Genomic DNA, 18,008 nt, shown 5'->3' on the forward strand with positions numbered 1-18,008 from the left:
CAGTAAATGCAACGCCAGGGAAACCTTGGATCTTAGTCTAAAGGGTTGCCTTGCCTTTACCCTGTCTAGCGTCTAGACCCAGTGGGTGGCCCTGTAAAGCGTGTAAGTCAGAGAAACCACTTCTTTCTCTCTTTTGCTCGGGCATTTACGATAAAATTGCTCCCTTTTTTTGTGGACCTATTTCCCGTCTTTTGTGACTTGACCCCATCCGAACGTCCGATCATCACCTCCGAGGGTCCTTCCTTCCTCCGGCGGTAGATACCTTCCTTACCTTGGGCTTGGGGGTGTGGCTTTTCGGTTGTCTTGTCTTGCCTTGTCTTGCCTTGCCTTGCCCCTTCTCTCTCCGTCTCTCATCTCCTTTCATTTTGGACTATTTATATTCCTCTCTCTCCCTCCATCTGCTCGAGATTTTGTTCCTCTTCTTCTCATCACAAACTCAACATACAAACATCTACTTCAACTTATACCACTACCAAAACACAAACACCAAAACCAACTACCTCACCAACATCACCAATATGCCTGCCTACGAGTACTGCTGCCAGTGTGGAGGCATGATTGTCATCAGCACCACCTGCACCGCCTGTGGCCACAAGCAGTGCAACAACTGCCCTCTCTGTTAAATGCCCAGTCTTGACGACAACAATTCCTTCTTTCTCCCCTACTCCTCTCGCCTTTCTCAGAGACTACAATACCCACGAGATGAGAGTCAAAACACACCCTCGCTCTGACGAGACATGACGACTTTTAACGATGGCGCATCTCCTTCTTCTCTCTACAATGACCCGGTCGTCACATTCACCTTTCACTTCTCCGACTTGATCGATACCCTTTCTCGACGTTTCAGTGTCAGCAACGCTGGTCTCTTCTCAGGTCTATGTTAAGCTTGCAATGTGCTTTTCTTTCTCTTGCGAGGCGCACAAAGGAAGGAAATGACGTCGGTGGTCTTTGTTTCATCTTTTTCTGCAACCAGGGCGTTTATCAATCGTATTGGCTTTGGGCAAGGCTTGTCTTGAAGGAGGAATGATTTCAAAACGGATTCATTTTCTAAGTGTACAACATATCGATACCCGTGGTCTCTTTTATGGGCGACCTCTTCTCTTCATAATCGCAGACAAGAATACCTAATCACAACGTTTTTCTCTTTCTTCCCAAACTTGTTTCCTGTCGTGACCTGAATGTAATCCACTCCTCTCGGCGTCTCTTTTTGCTGTCGGACGCTTTGATGTCTTAGTCGTTTGTTTTCTATTGCTTGAGTGATTAACATCCATCATCCATGGATCGACCCAAGGTAGCAGTCATGAGTGGGATTGAAACGCTCCAATCACATGTAGACAATTTCAACCTCACTACTACATCGCCACCTGTAAAACCCTTGAAAAAGACCCTTGTTTGATGGGTTGCTGCATGCTGGACAGTGCGCCCCCCGGTCTTGTCCGAAAGGCCGAGTCTTATTTTTTTTCATGTTCCGGGATTTTCCCTATTACATAACGCTGAGAACTTCAACGTCGGCCCTTTCATGGAGATGCAAAGAAAGCCAGCCCACTGCGTCGCCACGTAGCACCTGTAATAAATCCAAGAAATAAAAAATCGAGAGACTAGATGACTTCCAACTTTACCATGAAGTTCAAGCTTTACTTCGTCGTTGATACCTAACGGTGATGGTGGATGTAAAGTACTGGTAGAGATGCCAAAATGAAGCTAGACGTGGACTTGTTTTTGTTACAATACTGACAAGGTCTACGTTAACTGTGAATACTTTGTGTGGTTGTGATCAAGATAATATTGTTCAGCAATACTTGTTTGTCAATGAGTGTTGGACTACAGAACCCAAAAGATAGGCCATCAAGTCAACAGAAGCAGGCATGAACATCACAATGTGATCCTGTCTACCAACCCTACTCCATAAGACATCAATACACGGCATCGCATGTACACTCTCAATCCCGACAACTTTCCATGTTTCAATATACTGTCAATTGACTTGGTATTCTCATTGCGCCTTTGGGCTGCCAGCTTCCAATCCTATACGTACAAAAACCAAACACCTCTCCCAACCTGTTGAATGCATGCCCGCTTATTCCTTTTCATTCTGCTTCCAGACATGGTTTCCCTTCACACTTGCGCTGGCGCCAGTTCCATGAATCAAAGGCCTGCTTGATTCCCTGACCAGCCATGCTTCCAATTGCGCCTGAATACTAGATTCACACTATCCCTCCAACATCTAGTTAAAAGTCCCTACCAAACCGAAACGTACGGGTGACAAAAAGTCTTTACCCTCAAAATACACGTAAATGTCAAAGGCCCCATGGTCTAGCGTTTTGCTGTGTACCTGGAGGCGCCGGGATTAGGATTTAAGGTGAAAAGAAAGGTAGAAAAGGAAAGGGGCCGTAAGGTATCTTCGTCGTGAACCCATCGTTGTGGGCAAAATATGAATTAAAAGAATCAAAGGTTTTAGTAGTGGTTTGTTTCAACCGCTAAATCATGCCACCGGGAAGCGCGTTGCTGCCCGTGCTAGGAGGCATAGGCGGGGGAACCATTGGTGGTGCAGGATTTGGGAGCATCGATCTCGCTCGAGAATTTACGTTCGCCTCACTAGTGGCTTTGCGTAGTCTCTGGCGGTAGTGTCCGACGCCGTCATCATCTTCACCTCGAAAGCCGCGTTGGTCAATCGGAATACCAGGGCTCGAAGGGAGGTGGTGGGCGTTCATCGTGGCATCACCAAGCGCAGCCCCTGTATTCTTACGTCGAGGATTGATAGGGGGCAGTGGAGGGGCCGTCATGTTGCCGTGGAGGTTAGGAGTAGAGACTGTGCCGCCGTTGAGGGGAGCAATTCCAGGCCGAGGGTACATTGGTAAGCCTGGGGATTTGATCAAAGGTTCCGACATGTCTCGGTTTCGCATCATGCCGCCGGGGCCATACGGTCTTTGTGGGCCGGGGCCATGGCCAGGGAGACCCTTCGGAGATGGGGCATTCGGGGAGATTGGTGATGGTTGACCATGATCGTATCCGTGTGCAGGATGTATGTGCAGACTATTGTCGGGGCGAACGAAACGTCCAGGATTCCCGGGGTATGGTTGTTGAGGTTGCGAGTTTGGCGGTCGTCGCATGTCTTGTCCTGGCATCATAGGTGATCTCATCATGGGGCCCTGTCGAGGTTTTCCGTTAACTCCGATGGGGGATCCCACGGGTCCCTGGTAATCATCGCGGGCACTAGATCCTGCCCTCAGACGTGGTGGTCGGCTGCCCGAGCGTCCTCCGCTGCTTGCTTCAGAACCGCTTCGGTCACGCTCAGAAGGTGCTCTGGATCCAGAACGGGAGCCAGCACGAGAGCCGGCACGAGAACCTCCATTAGCTCCGGCTTCCTCACTTGGCATACGATTATAGGAGACTGGAGGTGGCCTGCTGCGTTCCTGGGATGGTGCCCGGGATGAAGTGGCAGTTTGAGCTCTGTCTCTGCCTGTAGGGGGGCTCTGTGGACCTTGGCGTCGCTGCTGAACTTCATGCTCCTTCATTCTCTGGAGTTCTCGGCGAGCTTGGCGGAAAGCCTTGAGCCCCGCGTGAATGCCTTCCTTTTCTTCAGGGTCTCTTGACGTATCGGCCTCGTTGATCCCCTCGGGAGATTGTGCCATTCTATCGTCGAAAGTATCACGGGTAGGAGAAACTCTAGCCGATGCTGGCGACGAGCCTCGGAGGCCCAGTAGCTTCTTCGTCTTTGACTGATTAACAGTCTCTCGACCTCTCTCGCCCATAGAGCCAATGCTAGGCTTGGACTTTAGAATGCCCAACGCGTTCGGGCGCGGAAGGGGTGGTAGCTCAGACAACGGAGTTTCTGGTGCAGTGGAACCACTGTCAGATTCCACAAAAGAGGTCAATCTCTCCCTCACACGTCGCGCCCCATCGGCAAGATGGCGAGCAAAATCGTCTGTCTCATCCTTTTGCTCCGGGCGGGTGTCCTGCTTCGGTTCTTGTAAAGGCGAGGGCAGAGACGTCATTTGCGCTTCCATAAGGCCGGAAGATCTGGTAGGGCTAGTCACACTACCGTCGATTGACATAGCCAGGTCTCTCTCAATTGACTCCCAAGCATTCGAGTCCATTGTCTTGGGCTCATAAGCATGCGCATCGGTTCTCTCCGGGGGGAATCGAGAGGACAAGTCAACATCGTTAGGCATGCTTCCATAAATCGATGAGGCGTTGCTGTCTGATCGCAGATGCTGCCTTACCATGCCGCTCAATCCCCCAGACGTCGGTCCTAGTGTAGGAGAATCATGGGGTAGATTGTCTGATTTGGCAGGTGCGACACCCGCAGGTCCATCACTAATGATCAGCGGCGTCGGCATCGCAGAGTGTCTCAAAGCGGGGTGCTCATTATCCGCCGGTTTCTCAACAGTAAGTTGGGGGGTGGTAAGATCAGGGCTTTGAATCTCATCGTCATCGTCGTCGTTGAAGAAGGTTGATGTCTGCGACTCCTCTTGGACGGTAGGCTCGGTCTGGAAAGATCCAGATTCGTTTTTCTCTGCGGATGGGCGATGTGCAGAGGAAGAACGAGAACGAGGTCCCGACAACGAAGTGCTTGAATCGTTACGGAACCGCATGGTGGGGGTTTCTCGACCTCGCTGCATCTGGACTTGCCTTTGAGCATATCTCGACTCGTCATATTGACTGTTGTTTCGGCCAAGAATCATGTTTCTGTCGAGGGGCTGGACTTCGCCAGTTTCACTAATGGGAGGGCTAAGAGGAGGTGTAGCACCAAAGGCCTTCTGATCCATGTTGGGAAACTTGTTCACCGACTCCGATGGGGGGCTGAAAGATCGCAGATTGGGGGCACTAGCCTTCCCTAATACTGAACGAGTGATAAAACGATCCCCAAATGTTGCACTGGACGGAGATGGAACAGGAGGCGTCAGATCTGGTGTTCTGCTGCCAATAGTCCGCTTCGATAAGGTGTCGAATCTGGAGAGTGCCGATGTTTGGTGGTCTTGTTGGTCTTGGTTCAAGCTTTGCTCGTACAGTCGGCGGGTTCGTGTCACAGTTTTTTCCACTGTGGGAGTCGGGCTGGCAGTGCGGAATGTGTTTGCGAAAGACTCTCTGTCTTTTTGAGAAGAGCTGATAGATGTAGCGGCTGTCGAGTCCCGAGCTGCATATGGGCCGGATGATATCGTTGAGTTGGTTTCTCTCTTGCGATTATAGTCAGTCTGAGATGGAGACTCTGGTCTTCCAATCTCTGACTCGAGTGGCTCGCTTTGCTGCACATCTTCAAATGACTGCCTATCCTTCTCGGATTGTCGCCACTTTTGGAAAGCCGACTGGGCCACATCATCGCCATAGAGTACACGGCCACTCATAGCTCCCTTGTTTCCTCCAGCACCGATTTTGTAGACTTTTTGCCGACCTCCAAATAGATTGTTTCCTTCGATAGGCTTCGAGCGGCCCATAACGCTCCCGTTCAGTGAGGAAGTATCATCATTTGATAGTGTTGATGAGCGCGCAAACGGGGCTTTCACTGATTCAACCTCCGCGATGTCCCCCAATCCAGCTGCAAAATTAAAGTCCAACATTCTTGATTGTCTGTTGGGAAACAGAACGCTATCATCACTGGCTTTGCCGAGCTTTGTGTTGGGGTCATCTTGTTCCCGAAGCATGGAGAATCTTGCTGAAAGATTCGTCATTAGAAGACTTGTTCGAAAATCGTCGGTCGAGGGTAGTGCTGTTGCAAGATCGAGTTCTTTCTTAGGCTCCTCTTCGGGAGCTTTCTTTTTGCCAAACAGCCTGAAGGAGCTGGAAGACTCGGACTCCATCGAAGGTCGAGGAGCGTCGAGCTCATCCTTGCCCTTTTTCTTATTCCTGAACCGATTCATGGTCAAGTTCCGAGGGTGAAACGTTATTTTGCCTCGGTTCGATGATATCGTTGGGAATGCGTTGTATAGACTCTTAATTCATCACCATCAACAGCTTCGTCTAGGTTGAATTAGATTGGTAACTGGCCAACCCTGCTTCGAACACTGTTTTAGTTAGCCTGCTGTTCTGTTGCGAGCGGTAATGTTTCGGAGATGGGGTTATGAAGAACAAATTCCGTTTGGCTCTTTTCCTCAACCAATTCCATGGCAATAGTTAAGTATAGATGATACTACTGGATACCCCATCCAAATATAAGCAATAGGACAAATCCGTACCTGCTGTGGTTCTAAGCCAGCCAAGGCCGCCCTGGAAATTGACAATCTGCTTGCAGTCGTCGAATCTTGTTGGGGGTCTGTTGACTCGATAGTCGCACGGAGCCACAATTATTCGTACTCGGCCGTTTCGCACGGATGTGTTGGTCGTTCGATTTGTCGTTGATCAAAAGCTTCGTGAGATAGTCTGGCTGTGCGTTGCGAAAGTTTGTTGCGGGCCGGAGACGGACGACGGCAGACGAGGTACTCTTGTGGAAAAGAAGAGAAAGCGGGTAACTGAATGGTGACCAAACGAGAGTAGATCGGGCGTTGAGTCCAGAAATGGAAAAAGAATGAGGCAAGTCTGGCAGATAAAGAAAGGAGTTTGTCTCAGACTTAGGAGCAGAACGAACAAAGCAAAACAAGCGAGTTTTCCGCTAAATGCTCGAGGCTATGTTGAGTCCAACAGGCCCTGTTTGGTTTGGTCTGCGGATCTTAAGGAAGGACGTAGTCACCGGGTGCGAAGTCCGAGAGTGACTATCAAACGTAAAACTTCCTGGCCGGCGATATGATTTGATGTCTAATCCGGGGTACAACACGACTCGAATAATGATTGATTCGAAGTGCCGCGAGAACAAAATAACGAAGGAAAGGAAAGAATGAATGAGGTTGGCGAATGGTCGAAGAACGGAAGAGAAAACCGTTTAGGGACGAGATGTTTGAGCCAATGGAACCAACAAAGCAAACAAGCTCAGGTTTTTCTTCTTAAGGTAACAGGCAAGATGAGAAATTGGTGACTACGATGAAGGGGGGATTAGATTGACAGGGCGCCCCAGGGCAAAGATGAAGGAAGGAAGGGATGAGAGGTGGGGTGTGCCAGGCACAGGGGGGGAAGGAGGGTGTGGAGACACTCGAGACTAGGCGTAAAGAGGAAAGGTGACGGGAGATACAACAGGCGAGTATTATTTATTATTTTATGGGAGGTTCGCATTAGGCACACTGCATGATTGATGTTGATTGATTCAATATGTGCTGTTTATATCACGATAGATGAGTTACTTAAGCGGAGAGGAGATATCTTGTTTGGTTGCAGAGGTTAAAGTGAGAGCTTCACACAGTTGTAGTATCATAGAGTAGTAGAGTTTCTTGTGTACTTTAGCCTTTAATGAAACCATGGCTCATGGTTGACAAGGATAACCTCAATGAAACTGATCAGATCAATAGAGTGTCAAAGTGCTCCGTGGTTGGAGCAAAGGTACATGCACACGCGAGTACTATGTACGCAGGTGAAAACAGGATGAACAGTTCGCGGGCTGTTGAGCACAGCTGCACAGGGGACGGAAACGCCCAAGTACTACTCTGTAAAATGGGGTGTGTTTAATAAGATGCAGGGGGTGAAAGTCCACCGTTTTTAACAAGTGCGACAAGGGAGGAAAGAACGAACATGCAGCCCGGGCTTCACTGGCAACTGCCAAGGTCTTGAAAACTGGAGGCTTTGGGCTTCTCGACCGATTTTTGACAGGGCCTACAGTGTTGTTCAGTGGACTGCCGTGACTTTCAGGTTCCAGAACAGTGGAAAGATTTACTCGGACCTCTCCACCAAACAATGATTTTCAACATGGAACCCCTCGCCCAATTCCACAATTGCAGCATCATCTGAAGCTTTGGAATTCTTTGTGATTTGTTCAACAAGCCAGACACGCATACTGACTATGTCAGACTGACTTCATACGATGAGCTCGGACAAAAGTCTCCTTTTCTACGCGTCAAGGATCGGATGCGAGAGGGGAACAACAACTCGTTCGTGACCACAGTGGAATGGGCATCCAAAGAAGCGTCGCAGCTGACATGATATCACTTACTCATCAACTCTCGGTGTGATGGGCACAAGGTACGACATATGTCCGACGTACCAATTTAACATATCCCAGGTCACCGTCAGAAGTCAGCCACAAACCATGTGCGTGTCGCACCGCAAACGCCAAGTCTATGCCGTCTTACATACCCGTCCGCCACATTCTACTTTGGTTTGCTCTGGAGACACGATACCTCAAGGGACAGAGCTACAGAGAAAAGACAGACGTCCACTCAGATGCTCAAGATATCCTGCTTGAGCCCTTCATAGCTGCCTCTGACGTTTACAAAACCAGGGATTCGTCGCAAATGTTCGAAGTGCAACCCTATCATGCTTCAAAAAGCGACGGCCATGTTTCCATTGGCTACGTTATCCGAGGCTTGCAACAAAGAAGCAATGTTATCAGCCCTTGGATGTCGCTCCAGCTTCATACTTGGCTCGACAGCAATAAGGGGTCAGCGGCTCCCACTTCCAGGCGGATGGCTTTGGGGCTTGAAACCTTCTCCACTTGGGCGAGAACAGCCGTTGTAGAAGCTACTGCAAGGAACGCCGTTTGGTCACAATGTCGTCTCATACCATCCGTTCTTTAGCGTAGTGACGGGTACAACGCTTAGGCTCCGTCAAAGCTGTCTAACGCACTTCGAGTGGGAGTTATGGACGATGCAAACTCAAAAAGACCAAATCAGAAGAAAAGCCCCTGACAATCTTGAATTGAGTTTCAATGAATTGAGGCCGTTATTAGTGTCCGCCAGACAAATCTCTGGCTTGTGCAAAATACCGCGACGCTTTCGTATTGTGTCTAACAGAATTAGCCAGCGAAATTCGAAATTCGAAGTATATCTTTTCAGTGGGCTTTACTTCGTCTTACGTTTTTCTTATCCCTCGTATTTCGGACCCATAACGAGACTTTGATATGTCAAATCAGATGCCGATGGTAGCGTTGCAGTCGGGCATTCGCTCGTCTGTCAGCACTTGTTCAAAGATCCTCCTACCGTCCGCAACATCCATGATCGAACCAGTGCCAAAGCCATGCAACCACCTCAACTCAACACAGGGTGGCAAAGTCTATAGTCAGACCAGTCAGAACAACAACTGGCTTTGGATAGTTGTTGCCGATACTATATTCCAGACAGAAAAAAACAAGGGCAGCTCCCCTGAATTGAAAATATTACAACCGGGAGCTAGGGTTCCCGTTCTGCAACTCTGGCGATAGACCGTTGCATTGGCTTGAACTTACTTTGCTGGTCCCTGCACACCTTGAGATCAACTGGCTATTGAACGAATCAACACTGAACGTTCGGTATTTTCTTTCCCTTTCTCCAAATACCTTGGGCTAATACCCAGATCTTCAATCTCCTTATGCTCCGGCCTCAGCTTGTCTTGGATCGTGTCTGGAGACAGAAAAAGAAAAAACGACTTGTTTTGTGCGTCTCGTGCAGTGCGATACACACCCCAACACTCCAAGCGTTCACGCCTGAACCTTGCTCTCTATTTTGAGGTCGCCCAGAGCACAATAAGCCTTGGTCATTTTGAAAGAGACAGCTCAAGGCCATTAATTGTTAAATGATCCGCATTGACAGCGTTCCACCCGTGGCTTTGAAGAAGTCAATCTAATCCAGCACCAAAAAACCGCACAGATCGTTTAGCGGAAATGGCTTTGAAGGGTTCAATCTCTGTAAGACATTTCTTGGTCCTTGAGCGCCTTGCCGTCCGCCGCTGACACTATGCGTACGTATTGCTGAAGAGCGTGCTTCAAAACGCAATGGCAACATGTGGCGTGGAAATTTGCCACCGGTCGGATCTGCAATGGCGCCTCTCAATGTTTTTGTTCATTTTTGGACAATAGGCTGGACGGTAAGATTGTCTATCATCATGGCTTAGTCCTCTTTAATTGTCTGCCTCTCTATGTAACAAGAGCGCAGAAACTTCTACTTTTGGATATTTCAAAGTCCAGGCACTGACTCAATATAGTACTGTAACTTCCGGTGGAAATCTATGCAGGCTTCATTAGAAGGCGATCTTCTGCGAGCAGCGCTCGCTGACTCCGACATGTCAGATCTATCTCCGTAATACCCCTTTCAGTTCAATCTCCATGGTCAACGGCAACGGTAAGTTATCCGCGAGCCAATAAGAGAGTGGTGCCTGAAGCTAACCCTTTCACGATTATAGTCTCCCACTTGGTTGCAACCCTCAAGGGTGAGTTATCCCCTGGTGCCTGCGTCCGCGCACATGGATTCACCTCATGTTGGAAAGGTGACATCGTCCAAATCGGATCTGCCTCCTCTGCAACCGCCCAAGAGACTTTTGACACGCAGAAAATGTCCCTACATTTCGCCATCGACAACCAGTCCAGATCTTCCTACATGCCGACATGCCTACATACTCGTCTCACTCGATGATACGCACAGTCGCCGGTTTACTAGCACGATACGATTCAAGCTAGACACCCTTCGATAAATCCTGGTTTGTATACAGAGATAGTCCTAGCACGCTACCCGAATTCGACCCAATGTCTCCATAACCTATCCACAAAAGAGACCAGATTTTTCACGAGGATGAATGTTCAGGCACGACTGATAAACTCAGATTGGCTTAGGCGATCCCAATTCACAAGCTACCGGCTCTTCCTTCACGATGATCATAACTCAGAGAAGGATAGAGCTGACACCCCGGTTGCTTACCCAACTCACTGGGACCGGCTCGCCTCGCCAATAACCGACATGATGACATTCAATCTTGGAGCCCTATCCGTCCAGGCGCCTCATTTGCAGCCTTGCTGGCTGCTACTATGTTACCGTGCTCTTACCAATTCCTCGTGGTGATTTAATTGCTGATGGGACTCGATTGCATTCCGTCTACGGTGGTAGCGGTGATATTTATGTATATCCTGGTGCTGGCCGCCCGTGCGGTAGTTATGGAATCATCATGGAATTTTCCACGCAGGCACGGCTGACAGAGCTCATTTATACTAATTACATTGTTCAGCGTAAGTTACTCGTCATTGTTGCCTATCTTACTAGCTAATTTCTTCTCAGAAATTTGTGCAAGTCTAGACTCTAGTTGTCCCTCCGCTCCGCCACACCGGAAGCCGTCTATTGCTGGAATCAACATACCCCTCGAATCATCTGCAACAATATGTTTTCTTCTCCTCGGTCATTTGCGTCATGTTGAACAGTTTTTGCCTTTCCTCTGTTCCGACCCCAGGCCATCTTTCCCCTTACCCCTGCACACACTAACACGACCAGACGACCATAATCTCCGCATAACAGCAAATATCCATACCAGACTCTGTAATGGCCCATCTGACATCGCGATGCAGTTCCATTCATGGTTAGGGCCGACACGTGGTGGGTGGTGAATTCTCTTAGCCAGATATCCACACCTTTCTCCGATCTGGTGTTGAACGACTCCGTCAATTACTCAAAAGGTTAATCATTCCGTCTCATTTCCAAGGCTGTCCACTCACGCGGGGTTGGTGGATAACAGAAGCAAATATTCCGATGAAGGTTTTAGAACTTGGACTGTTTCAACACGCGACACAAGGCAAAACAAATCAAGGTTGGAAGACACGATACACGAATTCGGTATATGGGCCGATGCCCTGTTGTTGGGCCTGGTTCCAAGAATATCGGGGATCTCTGTTATTAATTTGATACCACTTCAAGATTTGCCGAAGGCCTTTACGAAGCAAAGGGTAGTATCGTGATGCCGCCGGCATCGACTTGAGCGCTCAGTACTTGGTTGAAGACACATACAGCACTCCGTATTTTGCTGGCTTTCGGTGTTGGCTCACGACGGCGAACTTTTGACAAGAGCGCAGGGTCCAGCTGTCAAGTTTCTGTCACCCGATCATCGTAGCCGAGATCGACGGCAGCTGTATATGCGCCTATGCTCGGGAAACGGTGGCCTCCGGCACTGTCGCAACGGCGAACCTAATATGGCTCGGCATATGATTTAAAAGCCAGTGCGCTGACTTATGAGGGCCGGCCTTAATTGCGGTCTCGTGTACTACGGTGATTTACATTGCACATGCAAATGAGAGTACAAGTCAAATCTAGATGTTGATTGAACTATCACATCTCGACTTCCTGGAAAAGTATTTGATGACAAAACTCTCGGCAAAGCGTGGCTGCTACTATGGCTCGGCATTCATATGAACAGCAAGATCCCGAACAATCTTCAGTGAGGCGAACGGCAGTCTTGTTCGGATTCGCTTCAGTCTGACCACATGTGGCCCGTCTATGATATGGTTTGATCGTCGTCAACTCATCACCGAGGTATGTATGGATCTCGGTAAGCGAAGTCGCTCGAGCCCTATGTCTGATCCGAGTACGGGATGACCATGCCAAAGACTCTTCGGCAATCAGAGTGGATATCATTGGCATTCTACGGAGTATAACAGTGGTGATTAATAGGTATTGTTTTATAAACCAGATATGACTTCCCAAGGCATAATAACAACCAGTGACGCCTTGCAAATATCTAATTTATCGCTTCAAACAAAAGAAATAAGGAACAACTCTCTGACAATGACTGGTCACAGCCATCGCAAACTGAGTATACACGAAACGCAATTGACAACCATAAGCACATCTTTTAGTCTTTGACAGACTCCAACGTGCATCATTACACCAAGTCTTGATCTTGACCCTGGTTCTTCTCCGTCACCTCTCCCTGGCTCTTGGTAAAAGCATATCCGGGATGGCCGACGTTCAGAAGAAGAACAGCAATGCACATCATACTGGAAACAGTTAGTGGGTGGCATTTCGCGACTAGCAACGATAGGAACTTACCAAGATTCGAGGCCGATATAAAGGCCCTCGTCTCGGAACAGAGCACTGAAGTACCCCTGGCCGAGCTCAGCAATACGGTAGGCGCATCGAATAAGGATGAAGATTGTTGAGAGAAAAAGGAAGGCAAGGAATGTCATCATTGGCTTGTCGAGACGGCTGCGAGAGGATGACTTGGAAGCCTTGACGACATAGTCGATGAACAAGGTACAGAAGCAGATAAGAGTGACGACTTGGAAGATCAGACCGGCAAGCGAAATGTCTTCGCCGGTCTTGACATCTTTGTGGGTTGAAGCAACACACGAGAGGGCACCGCCAACGGCTTGGAGGACAAGAGAGATGATGTCGGAGGGGATGAAGATCCAGTAGAAGTATTTGGGAGGGAATCGAGAAATGCTTGGGTCGACGTGGTTGATACTAAAGAGTGTTAGATGGTTATCGCAAGAGACAGTGCATTTGGACCAGTGTCTTTAACTTACACTTGGGATAAAAGAACATAAATAGCTGCAGAGAAGAAGACGGGCGCAACGGTAATGCAGACTACAGCGTGTTAGTACAATTTTCCATCCATCTCAGCAAGACGACATACTGATTTGCATCAGAAAGCCGTTAAAGTCAAAGGGGTTATCGTTGATGATGAAGCGGCCAACGTATCCAATGATCTCGAGAATGCATCCAGCTATCATACTCGTCATGAATCCCCACGTCTTCATCTTGATGCCCTGAAAGGCATGGATGATCAATGACAGAGCAAAAACGCCGGTGAAGACAGCATTGGCGGGGATGCTGGGTTGGTATCGTAAGATGCTCGCTTCAATGGGGCATGTGTCGAGGGTACAGTTGGCTTGAGGGCCGAATGTGACGAGCCCGTTGGGCAGTGTTGACATGTCACTCATGTTTGCGGATGTGTCGGTTGAAGAGGGTATCAAAGGTTGGTCACTAAGTTGTCGTCTATGTTGTTTGCTCCTTGAAGGTAGTCTTGTTTCGTCAGTGTAGGGGAGTCGTGTTGTTATACTGTGTTCTCCTCAAAGAAGGATATTATACTTTATAGAGACTTTATATCTAGTGGCTATCCGCCCTTCTTAAAGAGAATTGGCTTTCCAAGATTTGTAAACCCGTCGGATGGAATAAGATGCCCAACCCCGGCACTAACAATCCACATACATACGTCAAACAGCCTCTTTACAGGTTATTTTCCCCCTACATTTTGACACAGCAGTGGATACCCAGAATGCAAGAATATTTCAGCTGCCTACAACGGAGAGTTTCGAAGTTTTCGGTGTGGGTCTAAATGGTCCGTCAAAGCCGGGCTCGGGCGTCCGCGGGACCACAAAATGAATGAGGCTTGACTTTAAGTTGCTATTCTTATGGGATTTATTGGGAGTTTGAGATCAGATAGTGTTGGGATTTTGGTTAAATGGGACGATATGACGTGTAGCTTGACGAATGGTTGTTGTTTATCGAATACGGTGGTTATGATAACTATTCTCTAGAGGTGTCTTGAGGTTACTAGCTACTATCTAAGAGCTTTATCTAACCGATGGCTGACGTACACAAACTTTCTCTATCGCTGAATAGGTATTCAGATTCAGCCTTATCAATCAAGCTGCAGTTGGCCGAAGCGAAGGATTCCACTGGGATCTAAGCCTCCTTTTTGTGCTTTAGGCTCATCTCCATGTTGAAGATCTCAAATATTTCCGGGATCCGTTTCCAATTCGGTCTTTTGTGTTAGTCGGAGCCGGAGCTGGAAGCTTGGCCTAGAGCGGAGACGGAGCTATAAATTTGAATACCGGGCTCCGTTGCTGCGGGCGGACATGATAAGATAAAGAGACCACGGACCCTTCTACTTTGTTCTTTTATTATCATCTCGTTCGTTTTTGTTGTGTATTATTGCTTATTTCGTTTCTGCTGTTTTCGTGCTGCCAAAATGTCTTGGTTGAGTCATTTGACCATGAGCGTAATCTCTCTTGTCAGGGAGCGATGATTGCGGCTGGACATTCTGCCGTCTTTGCAAACATAACAGAGTATTTGATACAGATACTTTACGAATACTGGTGCCTACAAACCAGTGTCGTCCACAGATATACATACAGACACTTGTCTTGAAGGTTTACCTAACTCGAGGCTTGCAGCAATGACGTAAGAATACAACAGTTGAAGACGATAACAGATGGACAATTTCATTAGTTTACGTGTTCATTCTTGGGTACATATTTAAAAAAAAAAGTCGCATACTCGAGTCACAAACAAAATACCTACTCACTCGACTTTGTCACGAGTCGTAGATTCTCTCCAGCTGATCATCATCTCTACTGTAGCTCCAGTGGGGTCAAGCCTAACGTGCCCCGCCCCCGCTTACGGTTTCGGCGCCCACTTCACCCGCCCCGTCTCCATCTCAGCTTCAACTCGACTCTACCTCACTTGATAGATTTCTTAACTATTACATTTACCTAGAGGTACTGACTGACAAATAACTCTCTTCGTCGGTCTTCTTCCCCTCTACCACTCGAATACCTATCTTCTTTCTTTCTCACGTACGAGCGTTTCTTGTCCTCGAAACGTTTGCAGCCATGTTTGACCTTTTTCCTATGCTCTTATCGTAAGTTTTAAGCTTCGTCATGAGACGTCATTGTCGCGACTCTCAATAATGTATTCGATCCGCTGACTGTTTGCTTTCAATAGTTCTGTTGCTTCGTTTCTGTTTCCCATATTCGCATCTTATAAAGCTCTCAAGACACATGATCCTACCCAGTTGACGCCATGGTTGATGTACTGGGTTGTCCTCAGTTGTTGTCTCCTCGTTGAGTCTTGGGTCTGGTTTATTATTTCATGGTTAGTACTACAGCTCTCTAAAGGTCACTTATATAAAACTGACACAACCAGGATCCCCTTTTATGGATATTTCCGCTTGCTTTTCCTCCTCTATCTTATCCTCCCCCAGACGCAAGGCGCCCGACTCCTGTATGAGGAATACGTCCACCCGTACCTTGAAAAGAACGAGACGCAGATTGACGACTTCATCGCGAGTGCACATGAGCGCTTGACTGCTGCCGGAATATCATACCTCAAGCTCGCTATCGAGCAGTTCAAGATCAAGGTCCTCGGCCTGCCACCCTCCGAACCCGAGTCGCCTCCTCCCGAGACGAACCAGGGTTACACGCAATCGCTTCTCTCGCGCTTCAACGTCCCGGCCGCGCGATGGGCCGGCAACAACAGCGGAAGCACCGGTACCGACTTTTACAGTCTGCTTTCCAGCGCTGTAGCAGCTGCTACCAACGCGGGTGCTCAGTCAGCTGGTACCAGGACAGTGGGTGGAGAACCTACCAACCCTGAGGTCTTGATTCCCCCGCATCTGCGCGAGTCTGGAGCCAGGATGGATTTTATTTCCACTCAGCGCGACCGTCTAAATGTTCTTCTCTCGGCACTCGATCGCGAAGCACAAGATCTTCGCTCCGAAACCCAGCGCGCTCAAGCAAACACAGGCCCTCGCCGCGACCCCATGGCGTATGGAGGCTACGATAGCAATGCCAACAATGATGACGAAGAACCTACCCAGCGACCGCCTAGTGGATTGAGCGGGTGGAGCGGCATCAGCAAGAGTCGCAGCGAGACGGATTTTGAGAGAATTGATGCTGATACTAGTTCGGATGATGACCGCCAGGCACGTCGGAGGAACGTGGGAGCTGGTACTAGGACTACATCAGGCTCGTGGGTTCCTTGGAGCTGGGGCGGTGATGCTGCACAAGGAGGCGCAAGCTCATCTGGAAGAGAAAGGTAGAAACTCCGTTCTGGAAGGTGGATTGTGCAGGAGTTTGGGTCTCATTAGACATGGTTTTCTTCTTGAAATGGGCCTTTGGTGATATTCAAGTAGGAATACTTCTCCATCCATGGATATGTATATCTATAGACGACAAGTTTGGTGCACATATCCCCATGCTTCTCGGTCTCTGTTTGGCCCATTCATTTCCTTCGAGTCATACAGTGTTGCTCCATTCGCCCATGCCATATTTATTTGGTACTTCTGCTGCCAAGTCATACATAACCATATCGTACATCATATTTTTACCGTCTAAATCGAAACGCAAGAGTGTAGGTAGGTACAAGGGGAGATTTGATAAAGATGCTTAGACAAGCTTGTAAGGGTACACTGCCTCAGCAAGACCCTTCTTGTACCAGAATGTCCTCTTCTTCTTGGTAGTCGCGTGCTCAACCCAGCGTTCCTCCATAAAGTTCTTTCGGAACCAACGAATAAATACAGGGTCCCAAAGTTCAGAGGCGATACCGAGATCCTTGCAGCAACGCATCAGAGCGTTGGACTTGGCACCCTCGATAGCGGCGGGGACGCCCTCGGGGCTGAAAAAGTTGTTTACACCTTGAGATTGAGAGACGATTCTGTTGCACGTTAGCTGCTGCATAATTTAAACTGTGCGGGAATGTTGGACGTACCGGCCGTTCACGATGAGGGCATACTCTCGCGTGACGATATTCTGTCCCACGACAACATCCCCACGATGAACCATACCCCATCCCATAGGTCCAAAAGCCTCATTCAAGCGTCGTCGGTACTTGACTTCAGGCAGATAAACAATACCATCGGGCTTAACCTCGACATCCTCGACGTCAATGGGTCTCGACAGAACCTCGCTCTGCTCAACAGTGACAGGCTTGACTCCGAGACCGAACCAGCTCGTCTCCCAGTTGATATCATGTGTGCTCTCGACGTCCGTCTCGCTAGACTCGCTCAACGTGCTCTTTGATGGGGAAACAGGCGTGTGAAAGTTGGCAAGCTTGCTAGCGGATTTGGGAGGAAAACTCGTCGTCGTGGCTGTTCTGGTAGCAGCAGGAGAAGCAGTCGGCTTTGCGGCGGTGGAAGCTCTCACGGGAGATGGCTTTGTGGCAGTGGCTGGTCTGGCGGCGGTGGTGCGCGCATACTTTGGTTTTGTGATGACATCTTCCTGGTTCACTTCTGTGACATCCTCAGAAGGGTTTTGCAGGGTAACATCAACATCTGCGTCGACGGAGTAGGATCGGAAGGCGGGGACGATTGACCGATTGTATGTAAGAGGGATTTGCCTTCGGGCGACGACGAATGCTCTACGAGAGGCAAACATTGTGGAATTGTGGTGTTGTGATGGGTTTTGGAGTAGCTTGGTGGGAGCTTGAGTTGAAGCTCTTGTGAATAACTACCTAATTTGAGATATGACGGGTGGATAG

General features: G+C 48.7%; 8 protein-coding genes across 8 annotated transcripts; 5 read left to right on the forward strand and 3 right to left on the reverse strand.

Moving 5' to 3' along the window:
* Positions 1-518: 518 nt before the first annotated feature.
* Positions 519-884, forward strand: FPOAC1_004393 (uncharacterized protein; the record flags this gene model as incomplete). The annotated part of the gene is made up of 2 exons (XM_044848943.1): positions 519-585; positions 736-884. The coding sequence occupies 2 exons, from the start codon at positions 519-521 to the stop codon at positions 882-884; spliced, it is 216 nt and encodes a 71-aa protein (XP_044707653.1).
* Positions 885-2,477: 1,593 nt separating this feature from the next.
* On the reverse strand, positions 2,478-5,858 carry FPOAC1_004394 (uncharacterized protein; the record flags this gene model as incomplete). Its single annotated transcript, XM_044848944.1, has 1 exon — positions 2,478-5,858. One exon carries the CDS (start codon positions 5,856-5,858, stop codon positions 2,478-2,480), a length of 3,381 nt encoding a protein of 1,126 aa, XP_044707654.1.
* A 3,505-nt stretch (positions 5,859-9,363) lies between these two features.
* Positions 9,364-10,074, forward strand: FPOAC1_004395 (uncharacterized protein; the record flags this gene model as incomplete). Its single annotated transcript, XM_044848945.1, has 3 exons — positions 9,364-9,391; positions 9,749-9,858; positions 9,976-10,074. The coding sequence occupies 3 exons, from the start codon at positions 9,364-9,366 to the stop codon at positions 10,072-10,074; spliced, it is 237 nt and encodes a 78-aa protein (XP_044707655.1).
* Positions 10,075-10,096: 22 nt separating this feature from the next.
* On the forward strand, positions 10,097-10,403 carry FPOAC1_004396 (uncharacterized protein; the record flags this gene model as incomplete). The annotated part of the gene is made up of 2 exons (XM_044848946.1): positions 10,097-10,112; positions 10,174-10,403. 2 exons carry the CDS (start codon positions 10,097-10,099, stop codon positions 10,401-10,403), a joined length of 246 nt encoding a protein of 81 aa, XP_044707656.1.
* Positions 10,404-10,929: 526 nt separating this feature from the next.
* FPOAC1_004397 (uncharacterized protein) lies at positions 10,930-11,362 on the forward strand (the record flags this gene model as incomplete). Its single annotated transcript, XM_044848947.1, has 2 exons — positions 10,930-10,990; positions 11,040-11,362. 2 exons carry the CDS (start codon positions 10,930-10,932, stop codon positions 11,360-11,362), a joined length of 384 nt encoding a protein of 127 aa, XP_044707657.1.
* Positions 11,363-12,630: 1,268 nt separating this feature from the next.
* Positions 12,631-13,690, reverse strand: FPOAC1_004398 (uncharacterized protein; the record flags this gene model as incomplete). Its single annotated transcript, XM_044848948.1, has 4 exons — positions 12,631-12,745; positions 12,798-13,211; positions 13,274-13,334; positions 13,384-13,690. 4 exons carry the CDS (start codon positions 13,688-13,690, stop codon positions 12,631-12,633), a joined length of 897 nt encoding a protein of 298 aa, XP_044707658.1.
* Positions 13,691-15,364: 1,674 nt separating this feature from the next.
* Positions 15,365-16,572, forward strand: FPOAC1_004399 (uncharacterized protein; the record flags this gene model as incomplete). Its single annotated transcript, XM_044848949.1, has 3 exons — positions 15,365-15,393; positions 15,477-15,626; positions 15,678-16,572. The coding sequence occupies 3 exons, from the start codon at positions 15,365-15,367 to the stop codon at positions 16,570-16,572; spliced, it is 1,074 nt and encodes a 357-aa protein (XP_044707659.1).
* A 346-nt stretch (positions 16,573-16,918) lies between these two features.
* FPOAC1_004400 (uncharacterized protein) lies at positions 16,919-17,905 on the reverse strand (the record flags this gene model as incomplete). The annotated part of the gene is made up of 2 exons (XM_044848950.1): positions 16,919-17,186; positions 17,241-17,905. The coding sequence occupies 2 exons, from the start codon at positions 17,903-17,905 to the stop codon at positions 16,919-16,921; spliced, it is 933 nt and encodes a 310-aa protein (XP_044707660.1).
* Positions 17,906-18,008: the final 103 nt, after the last annotated feature.

Source organism: Fusarium poae, chromosome 2, assembly GCF_019609905.1.
Source record: "Fusarium poae strain DAOMC 252244 chromosome 2, whole genome shotgun sequence".
NCBI classification, from domain to species: Eukaryota; Fungi; Ascomycota; class Sordariomycetes; order Hypocreales; family Nectriaceae; genus Fusarium; species Fusarium poae.